Raw genomic sequence first — 20931 nt, forward strand, 5'->3', positions numbered from 1 at the left:
GTCTTGCCTCACAGGTGGAGGACTGACAGATAACATTAATTTTTACACATACACTTACATACACTTCCCCGGAAATCTTTTAAAAAAACAACTGTCATAATGCTGAACACTGAAAAAGAAATTGACAAAAACAGCTAAAGCAAAGTGTCATATCAGTGACAAATTGCAGTGCAGCAGTAGGATCATGGTATCAAAACAAACCTTTCTTGTAAGGGAATTCTTGCTGCATGTGGACATGTTAGCTTTTAGCCTCTCTCACAAAAAAGTTTAAATGCAATAAATGCACATTTGTAGTAAAATATTTCACTGCTTGTTGAGAGACTCTAAGGCTGAGGGCGCGATGAAGCCCTGGGATTAGACACTTACTGTGAGAATGTCATAATCTGAAGCAGAAGAGAACTTCTTGGAAGACACCAGGCCAGTCTTGGGCTCGATAAAGAACTTGCCCTGTTCATCTCCCTCCTCTATGCTGTAAGAGATTTCAGCATTAGGTCCGTCATCGCGATCTGATGCAATGACGCGATACACCGGGTCTCTCCTCATGGCTCTCTCCTTCTCTGGTCTCTCCCGCACAGGGAGCTGAATCTTGTAGATCTTCTCAAGGAACAGCGGCCTGTTGTCATTCTCATCAAGGACTTGGACGATGACACGGACGGTGGTGGATTTGGGAGGAACGCCATTGTCAGTAATGGTGATCTGCATAGAAAAACATAAACATGTCAGACAAAAACATATACAGACTGAGGCTTGGAGCTGATAACAGAGAATAATATCTGATGCAGTAAATTACGCATTAACCATCTCTTATCTCTTCAAGTCCAATGACCTGATTGTTTAATTGTAGTTATACTAATATAACGAAGAACTGAATCCCTTTAATAATTCTAATGTTGACACAGGGCAGTAATAAGGCCAACGATATTATATTACAGACCATACGCAAAAACTATCCTAGGGCGTTACAATCAAGACACTTTGTTGAACAGTCAACATTCAGAAATGTATCAAAGGCAAGATTACAAAGGGAAGTATGCTTTTTCACGTCATCATCCTTCATTCCACTTCTCTCAGCAAGTTAAATGAAAATTAACATGCTATTATGCTGCTGGAGGTTTCTTTATTGTGTATTGTGTAACTTAATGGTTCTCTACAGTGCATCGAATGGATTTAGTCCTTTAGTAACATAAAGTACTCAAAGAGAAAGCATCTTTTCAGACAAAAGCAGTCTTGATATTATAAATAGGGACTTTCCACAACTACAAATCTCTGAGATCTGTATTTCAAAATTCTCCACAAGAAAAATGCAAGACTATTTTTTTTTCCAGCTAGAGACAGCATGCAGGTCTTTAAAAAAAAGAAATCCTGGTGCTTTGGTTGTGCAGTTGTTTGGTTTACGACAGTTGTTCCTGGTAATAATGAAAGAAACCTGATCACACTGCAGAAGCTTTCATGCTCTCTGGCCTCTTTTCAGCCTAATAACTTTAGCCTAAAAATAACGTTTGAATCATCACAAGTTTAACACTCTTAATAAACACTGCACTGCTAATAAATCACTAACATATAACACTGCTCTCTCAAGACTGGGGGGGGTCCTTTTTATACTCCAGAAGTCCTCAGCATAAAAGCATCAGCATCACACAACTGTACCAATAATGGAGCCTTAATTTAAGTCATGACATCGAGTGTTACTGGTGGCATGCTAATGCTTTTTGTCATTTGTGCCATGATGACACTCAAGCAAATCTTTGGACATATGTGTGAACAGTTTGGGGAGTTTAATCAAAAGCAAAGAGCCACAGGCTGACCTAAGAAAACACAATTTCATACCGTCTCAGAAAAAATGGACACATGGGTTTAGTGCCTGAGCAGTGGCAGAGATGTGAGCGTTTGTAGCTTCAAGCTGCAAACGCTGAAGAAGGGCAGAACAAATGTCACAGCCATTTAAAACCATCTGCTAAGTGCTTCACTAAAAACAGCCAGGAGTCCAGGGCCAGGCATACACCATTTGGTAACATAGTTTCAATTACTAAAGTAATGTGTTTTTGTTTTTCTGGCAGTGTCTGCAGCTGTCTGTGCTATTCACATGAGCAGAATTAATTAAACGAGATGACAAGGAACCAGAGTGTGAATGTCTCTCTCTCGGGCAGGATGTGTTGCTGCACATTCTGTGCTATGTAATGAAGGTTTCCATTAGGATCACGTGAGCCTTTCAGTCTCATTTATGTAGGTACTGAGCTTTGAATCTGTCGTTCTATGAAATAAGTTAAAACAGCAGTACGTACATGTGTAGGTGACATATGATTACAATTATAAAATAACAAAACCTTGTGAGCATATCCCAGCAGGGTTCTAATCACAGCCACTATATGTGTGAATACACACTTTAATTATGCAGCTATCCGTCACCAAGTGCCTCTCTATGGAAGATTTTCATCAAAAGACTTTGTTTGATAATTGGCCAAATTTCACAAAAGACAAAGAGGTTTGATGGAGATATTGCTGTTTGTGGGATGTTTCCACTGCACGAGTGGTTGAGTTTTACCTGGAAACAGACTAAAAAGACTAAATTTGGTTCTTGACAATGGTTCAAAGTGGCAAAAATTTGCCAGTGCTTCCAGTGGAACGGAAACCTAGAGCACAGTTTGCATGGTATCACACACAACAGTCTACATGTAACAGTAATTTAAAGATTAACAGGATGACCTTGTTGTATCCTTGAAAGAAAAATGCATTGTACATGCTGCTTCACGAGTCTCATGGTTCTCCACATGTGGTACAAACCTAATCAGGAACGCTCAAAGGGGAATTCATTGGGAAAAAAATGCTAAATATTTCTTTTATTCCATACACTCACATTAGACTAACTAGATTGGGTAGATTAGAATCTAATATCCTATTGAAATACACTGAACTAGTCACTTGTCCAGGTTGTACACTGCCTCTTGCCAAGTGCAAGCTGGGATAGGCTCCAAACAACAGATGTGAACAACCTATTCACTTCTGCTTTTCTATTACAATGTGTTCACTACAGTCCCTGAATCGTCAGCATGTCCTGGCATGTCCCACTTTTGCTATTTACCCACCCCCTCCTTCCTGGGACAGAAGCCTCTGATCCTGCCGCTAGCGCGCACCTCAGTCTATCAAGAACAGTTTGCCTTTTCTCAAATGCCCACACAGCCTTTCTGCCTTTAGCTCTCTCTCTTTTTCACACACAGGCGCACACGGCGACTACCAACCCCCATCCATCTCATCATAAAAGCTGAAGACCCCCTGTGCTCCCTTCACCCCCCTCTTGGCATTTGGTGCAAACAATGCTGACACAGCCTCCACCCTAATTGCTCCACATGTTCCACATGGCCCCACATGTTTTGTTTCTTCTCCTACAACAAGCTGGTACAAAAAAAACTTCAACACTAGCTGGGACTTCAATTTTGATTTGATTTTGATTTGCTGTGCCAGCTCCCAGTCTCCACACAAAAGAATGTGCAGACATTTATTCTTCTGAGTCATGATTAACCCTCAATTAGTTGCCCCGAGGATGTACTGAGATGTGAGCGGGTGTGGGGAGGCTGCACTATGCTGCAAAGCTCTATGAAAGTACAGCCCAATAAACAGCATCCTGCTGGATGCCCAATAACAACTGACCAACCATGTTAATCAACCATGGTAACACAGTTCTCAGACTGTGTTTGTTTAGCCACTTGCCACCTATTCAATTCAAAAGTTATTTATTCCAACGCAACAAGAAAAAGTGAAAGAACAAAACTTTTAATTTGTTTTTTTTTTTGTTTTGTGCACTGGGATTCCAGCATCTGACTGATCATTGTAAGCTTCAGTAATGAACAATACAAAGAAAAGCAACAAAATTGGCATGAGGAGAATAGGGGTGTTGAATTTGGCCTGACATTAAAGTGTAACAGACTTTGAGCTGAGTGTTTAATGTGGTTAATAAATGTCTGTCTGTAGGCATTTTGTCAAATGTGACAAATGAACAACACTGAAGAACTCTGCTTAGGCGGAAATTAGCATTTTTTCTTTTTTCAGACACAAAGACTTTGTCCTAGACACCAATTCCAACCTAGTAATTCAACAGCTTTGAACCACATGTTGGAAGTAGCAATTCTACATCTACACCAAACTGTTAGACTTAGGAGCTCTGCGTTAGCATGGGAACCTTTTTCCGACCCCAACAGTCTTCACACATTTAAGTGGTAAACAACTGAACTGAATAGTTTCCCTTAAAAATGAGTTCGTTTTTTTTTTTCCATCAGTGTCAAGTTTCAAGCAATACATTGTCTCCTTATTCCCCACTTTCACCCCTTTAATTTACTCTGTGTATACTGTAATGTAATTAGTGCAGTACAATGTATGAAATAGAACACTGCTTTGGTACCAGATGCACCAGCATTAACCGTCACCCAGTGATCACTGAGTTGTGTAACTTCTAACAATAATTAAAAGGCGTCCAATCTGCTCCCTGTCAGTACCGGAAACATAATTAAAACGCCTATTATCAACCACAGATTCTGTGGTGAGAGAGGAAGGGAAGCATCAGGAGAGAACAGAGCTAAGCTCAATTAAAACCCACAAGTTTAGACATTGGCCTATTGGTTTGACAGCAGTTTCCTGTCGCAGCTTGCTTCATCCACGAGACGGAACAGTGGGAAAGAACAAAGGACCAGTCACCAGGATCTCCCACATACCTCCCACCTCTCCTTCCTACCCCATCCGGAAATCAGTCCAAGGAGGAATTATTCCGCGAGGACTCTTCATGCACATACAAGAAGACGTTTTGTTTTTGGCGACGCGTGGCATTCAGCCAAAGTCGGTCAAAAATGTCAGAGTTCAACAACAGAAAATCATTCTGAAGTGAACATGATGACCTTCTAAACTTGTGACTGATTCATTTTCACTCAAGACTCAAACTGACTCGTCTGCAGTTTTCTTTTTCCTTAAAGTTGGTTAATCAGCCAAAGTAAGACGCTTACCTCAAGAATGTGCTCATCTTGCTGCTCCCTGTCCAGTTTCCTTGAAGTAGTTGTAACCAAACCTTTTGAAGACAAAAAAAAAAAAATACAATTACTTACACAGATATAGAATAGTTTATAAAGAGAAACACAATTTCATCAGTTTTATATTAACAAAAGTGATCGCTACAAATACTGTACTGGTGGCTAAAGGATAAAGAAGTTATATCAAAGTAATACCTCTCAAATGTCGATATGCGCCAAGAGGTGCCTGACTCAAACACTGAGTCAGGCAAAATAAATGAAACAAGATTTGATTAATACAACTCGAAACCAAGCCTCCCACTCACAGTTGGGCGACATAAACTGAACCATGTTGGTTACCTCATCAGTCACCATTGAGTTAAGAGTCTGCATGTGGAGGAGTGTCTCCCTGTAGGTCCTCTCTGTTTTTGGTCAGCTAAGTTGCCAGACAGCCCACCACACTGCCTTACATATGTCAAATATCACAAAGGTCTGCAAATTGTGCCCGAACAGCAGCGCAGCCTTGACGCCCTGCTTTGAGTTTTTCCACAAGCTGAATAAACAGACAGATAGTTAGACTTTGCCAACAGTCCTGAGCACTTTTCGAAACAAAGAAAAAAGGGAACTTCAAAAAAGATCCTGCTGCTAGTTCAAATGTTTCAAGGGTCTTTTTTGACTGGAGTATGGAATGATGTTGTGTGACATAAGTCACAAAGAGGGAACTCTGTTAAGCCTGGCTTTGACAAAAGCAAAAATATAAGCTTGAGTCTTGAGGTCCTGGCTGATCCAATTTTGAATCGAATCACAAACAAGAGAAGAAAAATGGGGTAAGGATATTGCTACATGGCTACATTATAGGCAGTTTTCTCTTTTCACTCCAAATGTAATTGCAACTTTGCAGAGACACTGAGTGTAGAGTAGACATGCCAACTTCAACCGCACCAGAGCTGCCTGCTTGCCACACTGCGCCTGATTAGCATAAAGCAAAGGATTTCCGAAACCCAAACCCATCAATGGCACATATGCCTGCAACGAGAATAGCTGGCCACAACTTACAGGTCCTGAAATAGCCCTCCCTCAGCACTGCAATTGAGGCACACAAGCGAGGCGCTTTTGCTCCCCCTTTTTTCATCCTCGCCTTCTTAGGCTTTATTTAATCTTCAGAGTGAGCTGCAAAGATATAAGTCTACTGATATTTGGTGAGAAAAATAAAACATTAAACATTCTCTATAAGTGCAACTGATGCTCTGCTTACCTAACGTAGCAACAAATACAACAAATTTTAATATGAAATTCTCATTTATATAAAATAGAAACCACAAATGAACACACAGAGAAAACCTGCCTCTCCCAACCCTGTAACATACACCTCCTCACTGAGCGGAAAGAGGCGTTTCACCACTGACAACACAGATAAGGCTCAGTAAATTTATACCACCTACAGGAATTACTCCTTTCCTCATTGTATGATGTCTGCACAAAAGTTAGAGAGGATACAGAGGATCAGTATGAGTTAGGTGAGCTAGGAAGTTGTAGATTATTGCCTTCAAAGCCAATAGTTCTGCTGTGCCACATCAAAACAGACCACTTTGACTAATTATTCAGCAAGACTGGAGCCGATGGATGATAATGTTTTTAAGCACCGCTGTGTGCTGTGTTTGGTAACCCTTCCCTCTATACAAGTATTACAGAGCTGAATTCAGACGACAACATTAACCACAGCAAGTCTCGGTCTGATTTATAATTCTTCTGCAAATCAGTTGACTCATCAAATTCTGGGGAAATTATGGAACAGATGCACTGTGTATAATGTAAAACCTATACTCTCAGTCTAGAAGCACTGTAGGCAACAGACAAAACAAGCAAAATCAATAAAATCACAAAACAACTTGCCTTCTTCACAGCTCACTCTGGAGTGTATATACATTTGGTTTTAGTTCTGCCCTACAAAGAAAGTCAATTTTTGCAAACATAATTTACACCTTGTTCAATGTTTTGGTTTAGGTATAATCTCTCTCTCTCATTTCAGATACAGGACTCTTTAGATACAGTCATGCCTTTGGCAACAATGGGGTGATGACAAGCAATGATTCCTGCCAACATATGTATTCTGTATACAAGTCTCTAATGCAGCAGACAATCCCATCACACGATGAGCAGCTGCTTTTGAACTCTTCAGCTTATCTCACGTCCCTGTTTTCAACACTATAAAGAGTGATCCACAGAAGTACTATTCTAACAGTCAGAGTATTCTAGTCAACTAATCATAGTTTATGAAATCCCAGACCACAGTCCATCAGAGTAGCATAAAACCCAATATGACCTCGAAAATGTATTCATGACTATGTACAATTATTTAACTTGGTGACTAAGCTGGTTGCAGATTTGCACATTTTCCTGTTGATAAACTCACTAATTATTTGAGCTCTATAATAGTCAGCCAAGCTGTTTTGGAGCGTGGCTCTTTGGCAAACTGGTTTGAACCACAAGCTCAATTTTAGTCCTCTCTCTTACATTTTTCACAAGTTAATTTTAGAATTTTGATGGAGCATGAAACCAACATCCGCTTCAAGATGGGGAGATGTCTGAGAGAAGAACCAACATCTGAAATGCAAAAACTATGTTGCATCTGTTGTGGATAAGCAATTTTGATCCATGTGGTGTTGTGGATTGAACTGCTTTTGTTTGCTTCTGTTTCTTCTTTGTGTGGAACACTGCCAGCTTGCTGCCAGACCTCTGACCACGGGACTTGCTTCCCACTCTAATATCCAAGTACTGATATCACTTTCAAAAAATAATTCACAAGAACTTGTTTCTCAAAAATCAAAACTTTAAAAAATCTGAATCTATTTAAATTCATCCTGAAAAGCTACGTGCTGACAGGGAATGGTTTGTTTATGCAGGTCTTTCCTGGCACTCGTGCCCCAGTCAATAAAGATACTTCTCTATCGCTACCTACACGGTAAGGAACTGTAAAATCATTGGTTGGTTAGCCAGAGCAAAGAAGTCTGCACTTCCAACCACAGGCTTTGTCACAACACACACACAAACACACACACAAAAGCCATCCTCAGGCGTGGGCTGTGCTGGGCCGACAGTAATTATAGCCATGCTGTTTTGAGAGGGGGAGAAAAACAACAGCAAAGCAGCAGTGGCACTCTCAACCATGTCCTTGAGTGCTACAACCACTGCTCCAAAATGGAGGCCTGGAGGGAGTTAAGCAGTCCAGCACATTGTTGGGCTGGTTCATACCCGGGCATTGCTGCTGTGATTAGCAGTCTTGAGAGTGACACACATATTTATGTGACACACATTTAGCTGTGACTCCAGACAATTGGGAATGTGCTGGGTGTCTGCAGTGACCAGATCTGTGCAGTTTAAAAGACTTTTACAGTAGATATAGATAGCATGACAGCAAGTTCAGAAATGTTCTTCTTAACACGAAAACCAAAGTTCAAACCCAAGCAAATATATCAAAATTCTCCACTTCAGTATAATTACTATGTCAGCCAATGCGGCCTGAAACAACACTGTGAAAAATATCTGTTTTCACTGCTCACGATGCTATTGATACTCTTAAATGCAAACCATAGGACATCAACATCCAAAGCCTTGTGGGAGTATCTGTTTTCAACTTGTGGGAGAAAGGATTGCTAGAAGCTGTTTGTCCCTTTTCTTTACAACGGAGTCTCTGAAAGGCAGAAAAACAACTGCTGACTGTCCTGTTTTATTGAGAGGGACAGCGATTCTTGACATGCCATTTAAAAGACTATGTAGTCCAACAAATATCCTTTGTGATTATCCAAAAGCAGCTATATAAACGTAAGAAGCCATATATGTTAATACAAACAATCATACATGAATGTGGTCTTTGTAAAATTAGGAAAGCGCATTTTGGGGTGGGGGGGGGCACTGTTTACATTAGGATTGGCATATCTCAGTGCTTCACAGCTGCAAGGCTTATTTGTAATGTGAAAAGACAACCACGTCATCTGAGAACCAACATGAGTCCACAAGGGATTTGGGTTCCCATGTGCTGAAAAGTGAATGTTAGGTGGAGCAGAGTAAATGAATGAGACGTTTGGAAAGTGTGAAGCAGCTGAGGCATCAGTGTTTAATGGTCATTTTGACCCACGTTGGTTCTGATATTTACACAATAAATCTGGAAGGTAGCTAAAACAAGGCATTACAGAAATGATTTATGTGGTTCTTGTACATACTGTTTGCAATGTTCATACTGTAAGGTAATATTTCATGAGGAGGTTTTTCTTTTAGATTTTTTAATTGAAATGTGTCCCTTTATCTGTCTTGATTACAAACACAGTTGTCATGGTTACTATGCTTCATGTTACACAGCTTGTACAACCTACAACGTCTTCTTTTAGGCCATGACATTGGCCACCTGGCACATAACGGTTTCACATTTGCACAATTATTTGTCCAGCTTCACTTAAATCAATAAATCACTGCTCAGCTGTGGTAATAGGTGAATACATGTTTACTTATCGCTTCTCCAAGTTGGGAAGAATGTGAGACAAGTCTTCGCAGACACTATTTGGGGGGAATTTTCTTTAGTGCAATACTGTAGTTATGAGTTAAGATTCAATGAAAGATGTGGCCTTCGTTACTCTACAAAGAGAACCAATGGCACATTTTAAAGGATATCATCTCACAAATGTCCCAGGTTGGATTTATTTCACAGATACTGTGGTTAAATTTAATCTTAGCCAACTAAGCCACCATGACTACTCTTTGAAGTTTTAAGAAGAAAATCAGCTATTTCTCATTTTCCCTTGAGAGCTGTGACAATTGTTTGGCCCTCAAATCACCAGAAAAATCAGGAAGTTGTTGGAAGTATCCATTTCCTATCTCACTTCCCCTGATAGTCTTTGGGCCTTTGGTAAACCGCTGATAACACCAGTGTGTGTGTGTGTGTTTTCTCTCCCAAACACGGAAGGCGTTGCTGAAAGTTGATATGAGCACCATGAAAAGCGGATGATTCGCAGCTGCAAAACCCAGTGGCTGTTTTCCCTTACCTTTTCATTCAACCCCAGGGATGACAAATGCACATAAAACCTTTCAAAGGTATCCAAGCTTGCCAAAGCATTACCCATGGCATTCCTTTTCAATTGATGACATTGAACTGCTGGCTACAGACATCAAAAAAGGATGGACTAAAGCTGCTCAACACACTGTAAGAATTCACTTTGGTGTAACCTTATATATTTGTCTTTAACTACCAGACTGATTGACAGCATTAAAGGGCAAATACAATCAGGTATGGATGGTCTCTCCTTTCTCTATTCTCTATCTTCTCTCTCCCATAGTTGTGTTCTTCCTCTGTTTCTCCCTCTCTCTAACCTCTGAGCTGTATGATTCCAGTGTGCAGCTTCTGGCCCTACCAAACTGCCAATGTTTATTGTTCGTTGTTCTTTGTCTCTGAACTTTCCACAAACCCCAACTATTAGAAGCAGATAGCCTCTATCATCATTTCAGTACCTTGAGCCTGGTACTGCTGGAGCTTTCTTCTGTTGAAGGGAGTTCTTCCTCCCCACCATCACCTAGTACTTGCACAAAGGAGATTTGTGTTTTCTATATAATTCTGCACAGTAGTATACATATTTCTTCCATATATTTCTTTTAAGGTCTAAACATTGCCTTGAGATTTTTTTAGCACTATATACTAAACTGAATTGAAAAGAATCTAATAAAAAGACCAGAGATCAGTTCACTGTCATCAATTGAAAAGAAATGCCATGGGTAATCCAGGCATTCCAAGTTGAAATATCACATATCAAGTCAATATGGACTAGCGACGTGCTTTAAAAAGTCAATAGACAATGCCAAGGCAATTAGAGAAGCTTTAGAATGTAGTATCACACATGGAAAGGTAGAAAAGGTACAACAGGAAGTAGAGTAATGAGCATTCAGCAAGATAAGATAGCTATCGCAGTGATCTTTGTTCCAGCTCGCTCTCCTGCTCCGTCTCGCTCTCTTTGGCGAAGATATATAAAACGTCCTGTGTGCGCGTAGTCGACTTGTTCTGACTACATGTTCTGCTTGGCTGCCCTTTTCTAACACATGCGTGTTGTGGCATAAGAGCTCTGCTCAAAGTCCACTGTGTTGTAGCACAGCAGAAGCATTTCAGAGAAGAGAGTGATTCACTGGGTAATAAGCACAGCTCACTCTCCCACAGAAATGGTGGGCAAGCCATGTCAAAAAACTCAAGCAAACCAGCTCAGAGTGCTGACAACACTAAAGACAAAATAAAACACTATATGTGTAGATGAACCATCCCTATTCTTATTTTACACCTATGTAATCTATGTAATAAACACCTTAATCACTCTGTAATAAAACAAGTGGTGTTTTAGATTTAACACATACAATTATGTATCTTGTCTCATACCCTGTTTTGTATGTGCATTGTCAAGGCGGAGGAGCCTGGAACAAATGTGGTCACGTCTGTGGGTGGGATGAGACCTGTATCACCACACAACTAAGCACTGGATCATCTTTTAAAATTTTAGACCCAAACAGCATCATTGAAATTTACTGATCTCATACTGGTTTAGAACACATAATTTCTATCCAGCCAACTGGCACCATTTTCACCCTATACAGCGCTGCCTTGTTTTTTCTCTCATTTTCAATCCCTTCAAAAGCAAGGCTATATGGAGCTGTTAAGATCTGAGCACTCAGACGATGGGAGTCCTATAGTGGCTGATAGAGACAAAAGTTGGCCTTACACTTTAATGACAAAGAAAGTGAACAGCCAAAGGAGCAGGACTTGTTTAGTTGGCAGAAATAAAGTAGGTCTAAGTCTTTCATCCTGTGCTTTACTCAGCCAATGTGGGACTGAGAGGAAAATGGGTAACCAACACCACCAAAGGCGTCAAGTGAAGCCTTCTTATGTATCTGAAGCTTGACAGGCTGCTTGGAAAACTGCACAAGGCTGTAGCTTATGATAGAAAGCTAGTTCGTTAGCTTGGATCACATGCCTATTAAGTTCCAAAACCCACACACAAAACATAGGCCTTAACATCTTTTCCTTTTTCCCACCCCTTTGTAGAGCTTTGTAGATGTGCCAAGACGGGGCCTATGCTTCCAATGCAATTTTAGAACATGTAATTACAGAGACTTGAATGCTGTAAATTTAAACATTTTCACAAACCTGTAATATGTGGTGAGAATGTTATATTGAGTTGATAATGAGGAGCGATATCAGTCTCATTTTGATGTAGTCTAATACCACATATAAATAAATAAATAAAGTGCATTTGGTATAATCCCCAATTCTTTCAACAAAAAAAAGACAGTGATACATGTTGCTGCCATTTTAAGTGGCACTGTGCGTAAATCACTGTCTTCTCTAGTAGTCAGTTCCACTTGGCTCCCTGTTTTCTCTTGTTTTCTCACTCCACCCACCTCTCTACGTCCGCTCACTGCCGCAAACTACAAAAACAAAGAAAAAAAAATCAAAGCAGTAGCAGCAGTGATTTAATGAAGTTTTCTTTGTCCAAGCTGCTCTTTGTTTAATCTGATGCAAGGGGCTCTGGTGTCTCAGTGATAAAAGTTTTAACATGCTTTGATATGCATGAATGGGTCTTATCCTCGTGCTTCAGTGTCCACAGTACAGCCATTATTTTTTTGTTATACAGCTCTTCTGACACTTATGAAGAAGAACCATGTAAAGATGAGGCCATTTCCACAAGACAGAAGTTCTGCACACAGAGGACTTCACCATATGCTTAATAGAAACTGAGATAAAAAGACCTTATTGAACTGCTGAATAAGTAATGCACTGTAAGTTTACCATGAACCAGAAAAGTCAGGATCTCCGTCTGAATTAACAATTATTTAACAAAGAAAAGAATGAGATAAATATACGGTCTTAAGGCAAATTCAGTTCATAATCAGCTACTTCAACTACTTTTCAGCTATGGTCTCATATTATTACAGGTTCCTTGTCCATAAAAGGGTGATGCTAAGATCAAGGTCTGGCTTTGTTGTTCAAACAGCATTTCGTATGTATGCACTGTTGGGAGATAAATATTCCATTTCCCTGTACTTTTCTTTTTCAGCATCCCAAGCTTCTTTATCAAAAACGTAAGCTGATCTTGTCGTGTGGAGGCAAAACACTAACTTTATGTGTTCGCATACCTAAGATTTCCTCTTACATTTATTTTTGCTTTGTTTTCCTGTCTGCTGGGGAGTGCCCAGCATTACTCTGAGGCTTGTTTGGGAGACATGCTGCATGATGAATCCTTATTTGGTCAGAAAATTCACATTGCCACTTCCAACAAAAATAACTTCAGTTTGTTGATGTGACTACCTTGGGAAACAGGACCACACACATCAGTGTGGACAAATTGGAGCAACTGCTTCAATACCCATTCTTCATTTCAGTTTAATGAGCACTTGCACTCAAAGCAATACGAGACCTGCACATAAGCTAGGTAAGAAAGAAAAACAAATACAGTAATTGGCACTTGGAGAGACAGATAAAGAGTTTAAGGATTCCCTCTGTTATCTATGATAGTTAAAATCGAAGTCCTTTATATTGAACCAATGTAAATGATTAATTTCATTTTTGATTCATTTTCATTCATTCAGAGTATTCAGTGAGGTTCACCTAACAGCTCAAATTTAGCACTAAGTCTTCAGAGGAATTACACTTTCAGTTCAGAACTAAACAAGAAGAAATCTGTAGTTTTATTCTTGGTTTCTTTTTTCTTTTTTTTTTGTTTAACTAAACATGGCCAGCTCCAGCAACTTTGAAAAGTGCCTAATGAAATATTAATCACCACACCATTTCCAGAGTACCATACACTTTAGAGCTGAAGAAACCCCTGTAGACCCAGCACACTCCAGACCTGGGCTAAAAGATTGTGTTCACACTGCTCTATCTTTTCACAAGAGAGAAAAGAGGAACCTCACAGAAGCTCTAAAGTTGTTGCCCATCCAGTACAGTATGTCATAAAATCTGGCCCGACTCCCAAATGAGGAAAATGCACCTGGTATTTCAGACTGAACTCTTGTTGCTAACATTTGGACTTAGGGTCAATTTTTACAATAAAGAAATATGTGGCGAGTAACCAGAAGTCAGCAGCCACATTCAAGGTTAGCATTCAGTCTAAGCTCAATGCAGGTATTTCCTGCCACACAAGTCACCAGAGCTGCAATCCCAAGATGCACTATCTTACCTGTCTTGGCGTTAATGGCAAAGAAACCCTGGGGATTGCCACTGGTGATCCTGTAGGTGAGGTTATCGCTGCCTTTGTCATCTGGATCAACTGCATTTATCTTAATGATTGACACATCTTTAGGGGAGTTCTCCATGACAGAGGGATAGTAGACAGGTTGTGACGTTTGTGGTGCATTGTCATTGACATCCTGCACTTCGATGTAGACCTCTACGAAGGCAGAGAGCGGCACCACACCACGATCCATTGCGTAGACTGTGAGCCAGTAGTGAGGTGTTGTCTCATGATCCAGCAGTTCTTGTGTTCGAATAACACCTAAGAGATGGGAGAGACATAAACACACTCATCATGTCAGTGAACATTTTTATGTGCAACAAATACCCTGAGTCTCACATCATTGCCTGCACTCAGTGATCTCTGAAATCAATTTGTGGCGATGGAGAGAACTGATGCTTGAACAGCAGCTGCCCTTACACAGGCAGATGTAGAGGTCGGTTCAAACTCCCTTGACTGAAACATGTCAAGGTGTTATATTAACAACAACTAGTCAGTGCTCTCCTGTTTACATTCACTGGCAGGGAATTTTTTACTGCCATGTGGGGGCTGGAGCCTTCAGCTGAGCAAACAAAAGAGCTTTCAGAGACGTGTTTTATACATTGAGAATGGTTAAAAGGAAGAGTGGAGGATTTGAAATGTTGTGCAATCTGAAACTAAACGGAGGTACAGGATAATATGGGTCAGCTTAGGGAAGGAGGATCTACCCCCATGCATTAAGTCAAGTCAAACGTTCTTGTGAAACATCTGTCAGCACTAGTTTTAGTTCTTCAAATGGTTGAGACCGTCTAGGCAGCGTGAATGACCTTGCGGTTCTTTCTGAGGAAAAGCTAACAGTAAAGTTCACAGGAGTGAATTTGCTTTAGTGCTTTTCACCCCCACCCAACCCCACTTACAAGCACTCACCAGGTGCTCAGTAGGTACTAAAGGCACAGCCCCGCAGAAGGCAAAAGAACAATCAGAAGATGAGGAAGGAGCTGCCAATAATGCGGCGACACTGCATTATTTGGATAACTTCCACTTAATTTCAACCAGCACAAACTAAAAAAGCAGTGAAGGGCAACATAAACACACAGCTATCTTCCATACAATTGCAACACTTACAGTCTCTATAATAACAGCCAGTGTTATTTACCATAACTATCTAACCTTGATAACTAAAATAGAAATCCAGAGCTATAGGTGATTGTATTATCTGAAACTCATAAAAGTGAATCATGGTATAAACACAGCCACATCATTACCAGGTATGGTTGTTGTCCATTTTCTAAATTGAATCTGAATGTATAACACACTTTCAATTACTGCTGGTCCAGATAAGAAGCCTCTGCAAAACTATATACATAAGGACAGGTCTTTACACATTTACACGTTTTTCTCTGCTGCCTATCCTCTCAGTGTAATTTGATGAACTGCAAAGCAGTGTAACCGAGAGCAGTCAGACCTCTTGCCTTGGGTAAGGAAAGATTTCTCAAGAAAGAGATAACAGTGCAAATGACTTGTCACAAAATTCTCAAATTTAACACGGGAGGGGAGTTTGGGGATACAGCTCATTTATTCACTCATCTAGCCTTACTTTAGTGTCTCTACATTTTTGGCCTGGGATGTACTCTTGTCATTAGTCATCATTAGAGCTCTCTCACCTTAGCTTGAGGCATGTAATAAGAAGGGTAGTTAGACAACGGAGCATAGGTGGCTCCCCAGTGTTTCCTACAGCCAGGAGTACAATGGCAAAAACAACACAGGCCAGTACATCAAGAATACAAATTAGATGACTGAACAATTGAACTAATGGTGTAAAGCCAATAATGCAGAGAGTAATGCAACTACAAATTATAAGAAGATATAAAGAAAAATAACATAAACAAACAATGCAAACGTGCAATGGTACGACCATCAAAATATTACAAGGTAATGCCTAATTGATGACCATACTGAAGCTGGCACCTTGAGTGGATAGTAAAGACCTATACTAGGAGGAAACGTGCAGGAAATTGCAAGTGTTACATTAAAAATGCAAATGATTATGTGAGTTACCCTGAGCAGAAACTCTGAAGGATAAGAGGATAAATGTTTCAGAAAGGACTTCAAACGGAAAATGTTTGAGATAAATGACAGGGTAAAAATGGTTAGAGAGATTGGTGTAGGGAAACAAGTTACAGTAACTGCACAAGCACATGTGCTAATAAGACAAAAGAATATTGAGACATCTTTTGTGTTTCTGCCCATGCTTCAGTGCTCATCTGTGTGACTGGCAGACACCAGTGTAGCAGAACAATTCCACTCTCACCTGGATCATGCTTTTTGTTCACAGGTCCTCACCTTGAAGCCATCACCATAGCAGAGATGACTTCATATTTAGTTAGAAACTTGCAACATGAATGAAACTGCAGTTGCATGTGGAATATATGCTGTATCCTCTGTTGTCTTTGCAGACTAAACATAAACTCCAATGTGTTCGTTAAAGAGGTATGTTCATCTAAAAAAAACAGACAGACATGAACACACACAAAATGAAAAGATATCTGCAAGTGCCTTTGGGTGAATAGTTCTAACAAAGAATTTAGCTGCCACACCCATTCCATATACCTAGCCTGCTCAGTAAAGCAGAAGCAAAACCTGCCCTTAGGCCACAGGAAAAAAAAAACACAGACCGTGCAACAGCCTCTGCCAGATTTGCTTTCCGCTTTTTTTCCCCTTGCTCTTTTCTTTTCTCTCCGGCTTTGTTCTTCAAAGTTACTTGAGCACAGTGGCGATGTGGCGGAATTTACAGACAGCCAACAGATTTTGAACTCTAAAGACCGGCAGGTATTTTACATAAATATGTTCTTAAATCCACATCCTGCATAGCTACATAAAACACAGTTTGCCACAATATGAGGAGGTTGAAGCCGGTCACTGCATGACTCCTGCTGACTAGTGAAACAAAATATAGTTGCAATATTCCATACTGTATATTTTAAAAAACTCCAACTAAGGAAACCTGAAATTAACCATTAACCCAAAAGGTTGAGTATATGGAGCTAGTTCAGCACAGTGTATAAGCCTATCAGAATTTCCTTGTTCATTGTGCAGCTGAAAGATTGGGGTTTGCTTTGAACTACCTGTGTTAATTCTGCTCACCCCTACCCCACATTCCTCAGCCTTCTCAGGCCTCTAGCTCATATGCTTACATAAACTTTCCCAGTGAGCCCCCACTCCTTCTCTTTCCACAGCCCTGGCAAAATGCTTCAAATTCCACTACCACATTGTAGGGCCTAGTGTAACAGAAGGAGTCCTAAACTAAGCTTGCTGTTACCCAGCAACTTAATATCACATCATCCCTAAGTTCCCAGACATCTGTAGCCAAGATCCATCCTTTAACAATATTAAGCACGTTGGTACAAATGTCTGAAACTTTTGAAAAATGCAAAGACCCTCAATTTAGTGTAAGGCAGACATATGTTTTATTGTTGTATATTTGAGGTGCTGCCTCAAGTGTTGAGTCTATCAGTTAAGTACAATGATGAGGTGGATATTTAGTCAAAGTGAAAAAAAACTTTTAAGCCTTAAACTATAACTGTAAATATTCTTTCAGAGATACATTTTATTTTTGCACTCCCGAAAAATGCACAGAGTGTGATGTACAAGCTATTGCTATTTCCAGTACTATGTAAGTGTTGTTAGTGAGGTTATTACAGACTAGTAATTAATTGAATCAACTCATGTGGAAACATCCATATGTACTGTATGTAAAGAGGAGGTCAATGCAGCATTACAAGCTTGCATAATCACAATTACTGGCAATTATTGATTGTAAATATTTGAATACCAAGTAATATAAGTAATATCTACTTGATTACTTGATAACAACTCTTTGTGGCACAAAATATTAAGTTTCTGTGTGATTTGTGTTCAAGAAAGTAGTGCAACCGGCTACTTAAGACTAATCTATCAATACATTTTTTATTCCTGGTCACTGAAGTGTAAATCAGAGTGTAAATCGTGTGTAGTGGTCATGGGCAGAGTTCTGAATTAAGCTGTTCTTCGTTCTGCTCTGATCTGTTATCTACTGTGTGTGTGTGTGTATACTGTACATCTTTTGCTATGGACAGGCTTACCGTATAAACTGTGTTATGTGCAAAGGGCACACAAGGAATATTCATTGGTACAGTTCTCACCTATCTTATCTCTTTCAATATCTCAAACAATTACAAGCTACTGAGCCAGTGGCCTATTTCCACTTCATGCATTACTGTATATGCTATATACTGTCAGTCCTGGCAGGGAAATGGCTGTCAACATCTGGTTTAAGGGAAAATGGTACTTTTAAAAAACAACAATCACCTACCAGTGTCTATCAGTGTAATCCTATTGTTAGTTTTTTAGTGGCATAAAAGTCACATCCAGTACTGATAATGACTGCTATAATGAAAAACTCACACCCAGAGAAAATATAAAAATAATTTACCTGTGCATTGACTGTGAATCAACATCGCAAAGAGACTCTTTTGATACACTTTTTACATGTCAGTGATAAAAACTGTATCACTGACATGAACAGTGATGTATGACTGAATGGGCTTTTCTTTCCCTTTATTTATTTATTTATGTTTTAAAGTGCCTACATTAATTCAAGCTGAGATAGCTTTTGGGACTTAGCTGATGATACAAAGCTTTCATTGTTACTGGGAACAGTGTTTTTTCAAAGACTCTTGGACAAGCTCCAGCACAATACTCCTTAAATTCAATATCACAGTTTTATTTTGGAGGAGCAGCTACTCTACCTACTCTGTCTCCCAATGGCCCCAAAGAACTCTCTGCCTGTTCCAGTGATAACAGTAAGGGAAACCCGGGCTCGATCTTCATTCATTTCTATGCGCCCCTCTAAATATCTGCGGACAGATATATATTCTGCCCATGATGGCCAAAGAGGATATCGACTGTCAGCCTCACATGAATCAGCAAACAATTTTCCCAGGACAGCATAATGTGAGGAGACATTCACACTCTCACTCAGATACTACTCCAGTGAACAGTACACAGTCCCCTGCTGGCTTCCTATCCATGAAGCCAACCATTGTTCCCCCTTTAATAAAACTTTTAACAAAAATAAAACTTTGCTTACTTTAAAACAGTGGTATTTAAGAGAAATATTTTTTGGTATTTTGCTAAATATACACAGGGTTAGGCAAAGCCGCAGCCAGTTAGCTTCATGCCCCCAATGAACAATAGGAGCATAACTGAAACCAAAACACAAAAGTCAGTGGTCTCACGTCCAGGTCCAAAGGATGGAGGAAGACTTATCACTTGCCTTTGAGTGTGAGTTTTATGTTAAGAAAGTATATCAGTCACCAAGCGGCTGGTGTAACACTTTCTTTCACCACTTATTTAGGTGAAACACCAACAGTTAGAAACAACAAATTTGCAAACTAAGAGATGCAGCTGGGTTGTGGCACAAAGACATCTGGGTTAGGGTTGGGTTAGGCACCACATAAACATGGTTAGGTCAGTAAAAATGTCCAATGGTTGCCTTAAAAATTACTGCTTCTTTAACATGACGTCCATTCTTGCATGACATAACTCCCTACAATAACAGCAACCAACAGTTGTTATCTCCTGTGGGAAAGTCCTGTGGTTTGATGACCCATCCATCCACCATAATCTCCTCCTCGTCAGATGGTAATATCTACATAGTGGTCATTTTTCTGGTACAAACCACTTGTCCTCACTGGAGGACACTGTTTAGTGTGTGAGCGTTCTGTTAGCAGCACCCCTGAAGCAATTTTGGCAAAGTGGCCAAAAAGCATTTCTCACATACAGAATAAGAGGAGCAGCTATAAAACAGTGACATTGTTATGAGCATCACAAACTTTACTTGGTTGCCTGCCTAAAACTGGAGTGAAACAGCAAGTGTGGTTCTGTCCAGCTGTGACAAGATCTATTTGCAGCAGAGAATCCAGAATTCAGATTTTGTTAGATTTGTACAGAGCCAGAACAATGTAGATGTTTCCTGTATCTACAACAATATGTTTGCACTGGAAATATGAGATTTGAAGAAACAAAAACTTCTTTCATAAAACAAAAGTAATAATGGCCTACTTATTGAGATGCATATCATACACAGTGACTACAAAGTCTCTGCTTCAGCTGGCAAAAATACCCAAAACGTATTTTTAAATAGTATTCTATAATCACAAATATTTTAAAATTACTTAATTAGAAATTCTACAGTTTGGTATTAAGCAAAATGGCCATAAGGATGTTTGTTGAACAGGTAAATGTGTTTTAGTACCCCCACTTCACAGCACATGGGTGTATTTGTGGCCAGAGCTATCACTTGTCAAGCATCAAGAAGCATGAAATTGGCTTTAAATGCTTGAAACAGTTGCTGAAATTTGAATAAAAGGATAAAAGCAAGTCAGTGTCTCTTATATCGCTGCCATAATTTAGCACAGAGATCCCCTGGTGAAGATGCTCAGATGTGTCTGAAATATCACTACCTAATTCTGTACACCTCGGTTCAGGACAGTAGTTTGAGCATTGTCAAGCACGAAGATGTACTTATTGACTTCTGACTGTTCATTAGGGTACAATGAAAAGCATGGTTTAAAATGCATAAAAGCAGAAAACCATCAACAGGAACAGGTCTAATTCATGTGCTAGCATGACAACACTGAAGTGTGTCCTCTGAAAAGATT

The 20931-nt window shown here is 39.8% G+C and overlaps 1 protein-coding gene across 3 annotated transcripts in view; it reads right to left on the bottom strand.

The window, feature by feature from the left end:
• The window catches only part of fat1a (FAT atypical cadherin 1a), a 65680-nt gene that overhangs the window by 33395 nt on the left and 11354 nt on the right, over positions 1-20931 (bottom strand). For all 3 annotated transcript variants that reach the window (XM_026360420.1, XM_026360421.1, XM_026360419.1), the window contains exons 3-5: positions 14198-14512; positions 4989-5050; positions 367-696 (exon numbers count right to left, since the gene is read on the bottom strand). In XM_026360420.1, coding sequence (XP_026216205.1) covers positions 367-696; positions 4989-5050; positions 14198-14512 — 707 coding nt within the window. The remainder of the gene's footprint in view (positions 1-366; positions 697-4988; positions 5051-14197; positions 14513-20931) is intronic.

Source organism: Anabas testudineus, chromosome 1 (assembly GCF_900324465.2).
Source record: "Anabas testudineus chromosome 1, fAnaTes1.2, whole genome shotgun sequence".
NCBI lineage: Eukaryota > Metazoa > Chordata > Actinopteri > Anabantiformes > Anabantidae > Anabas > Anabas testudineus.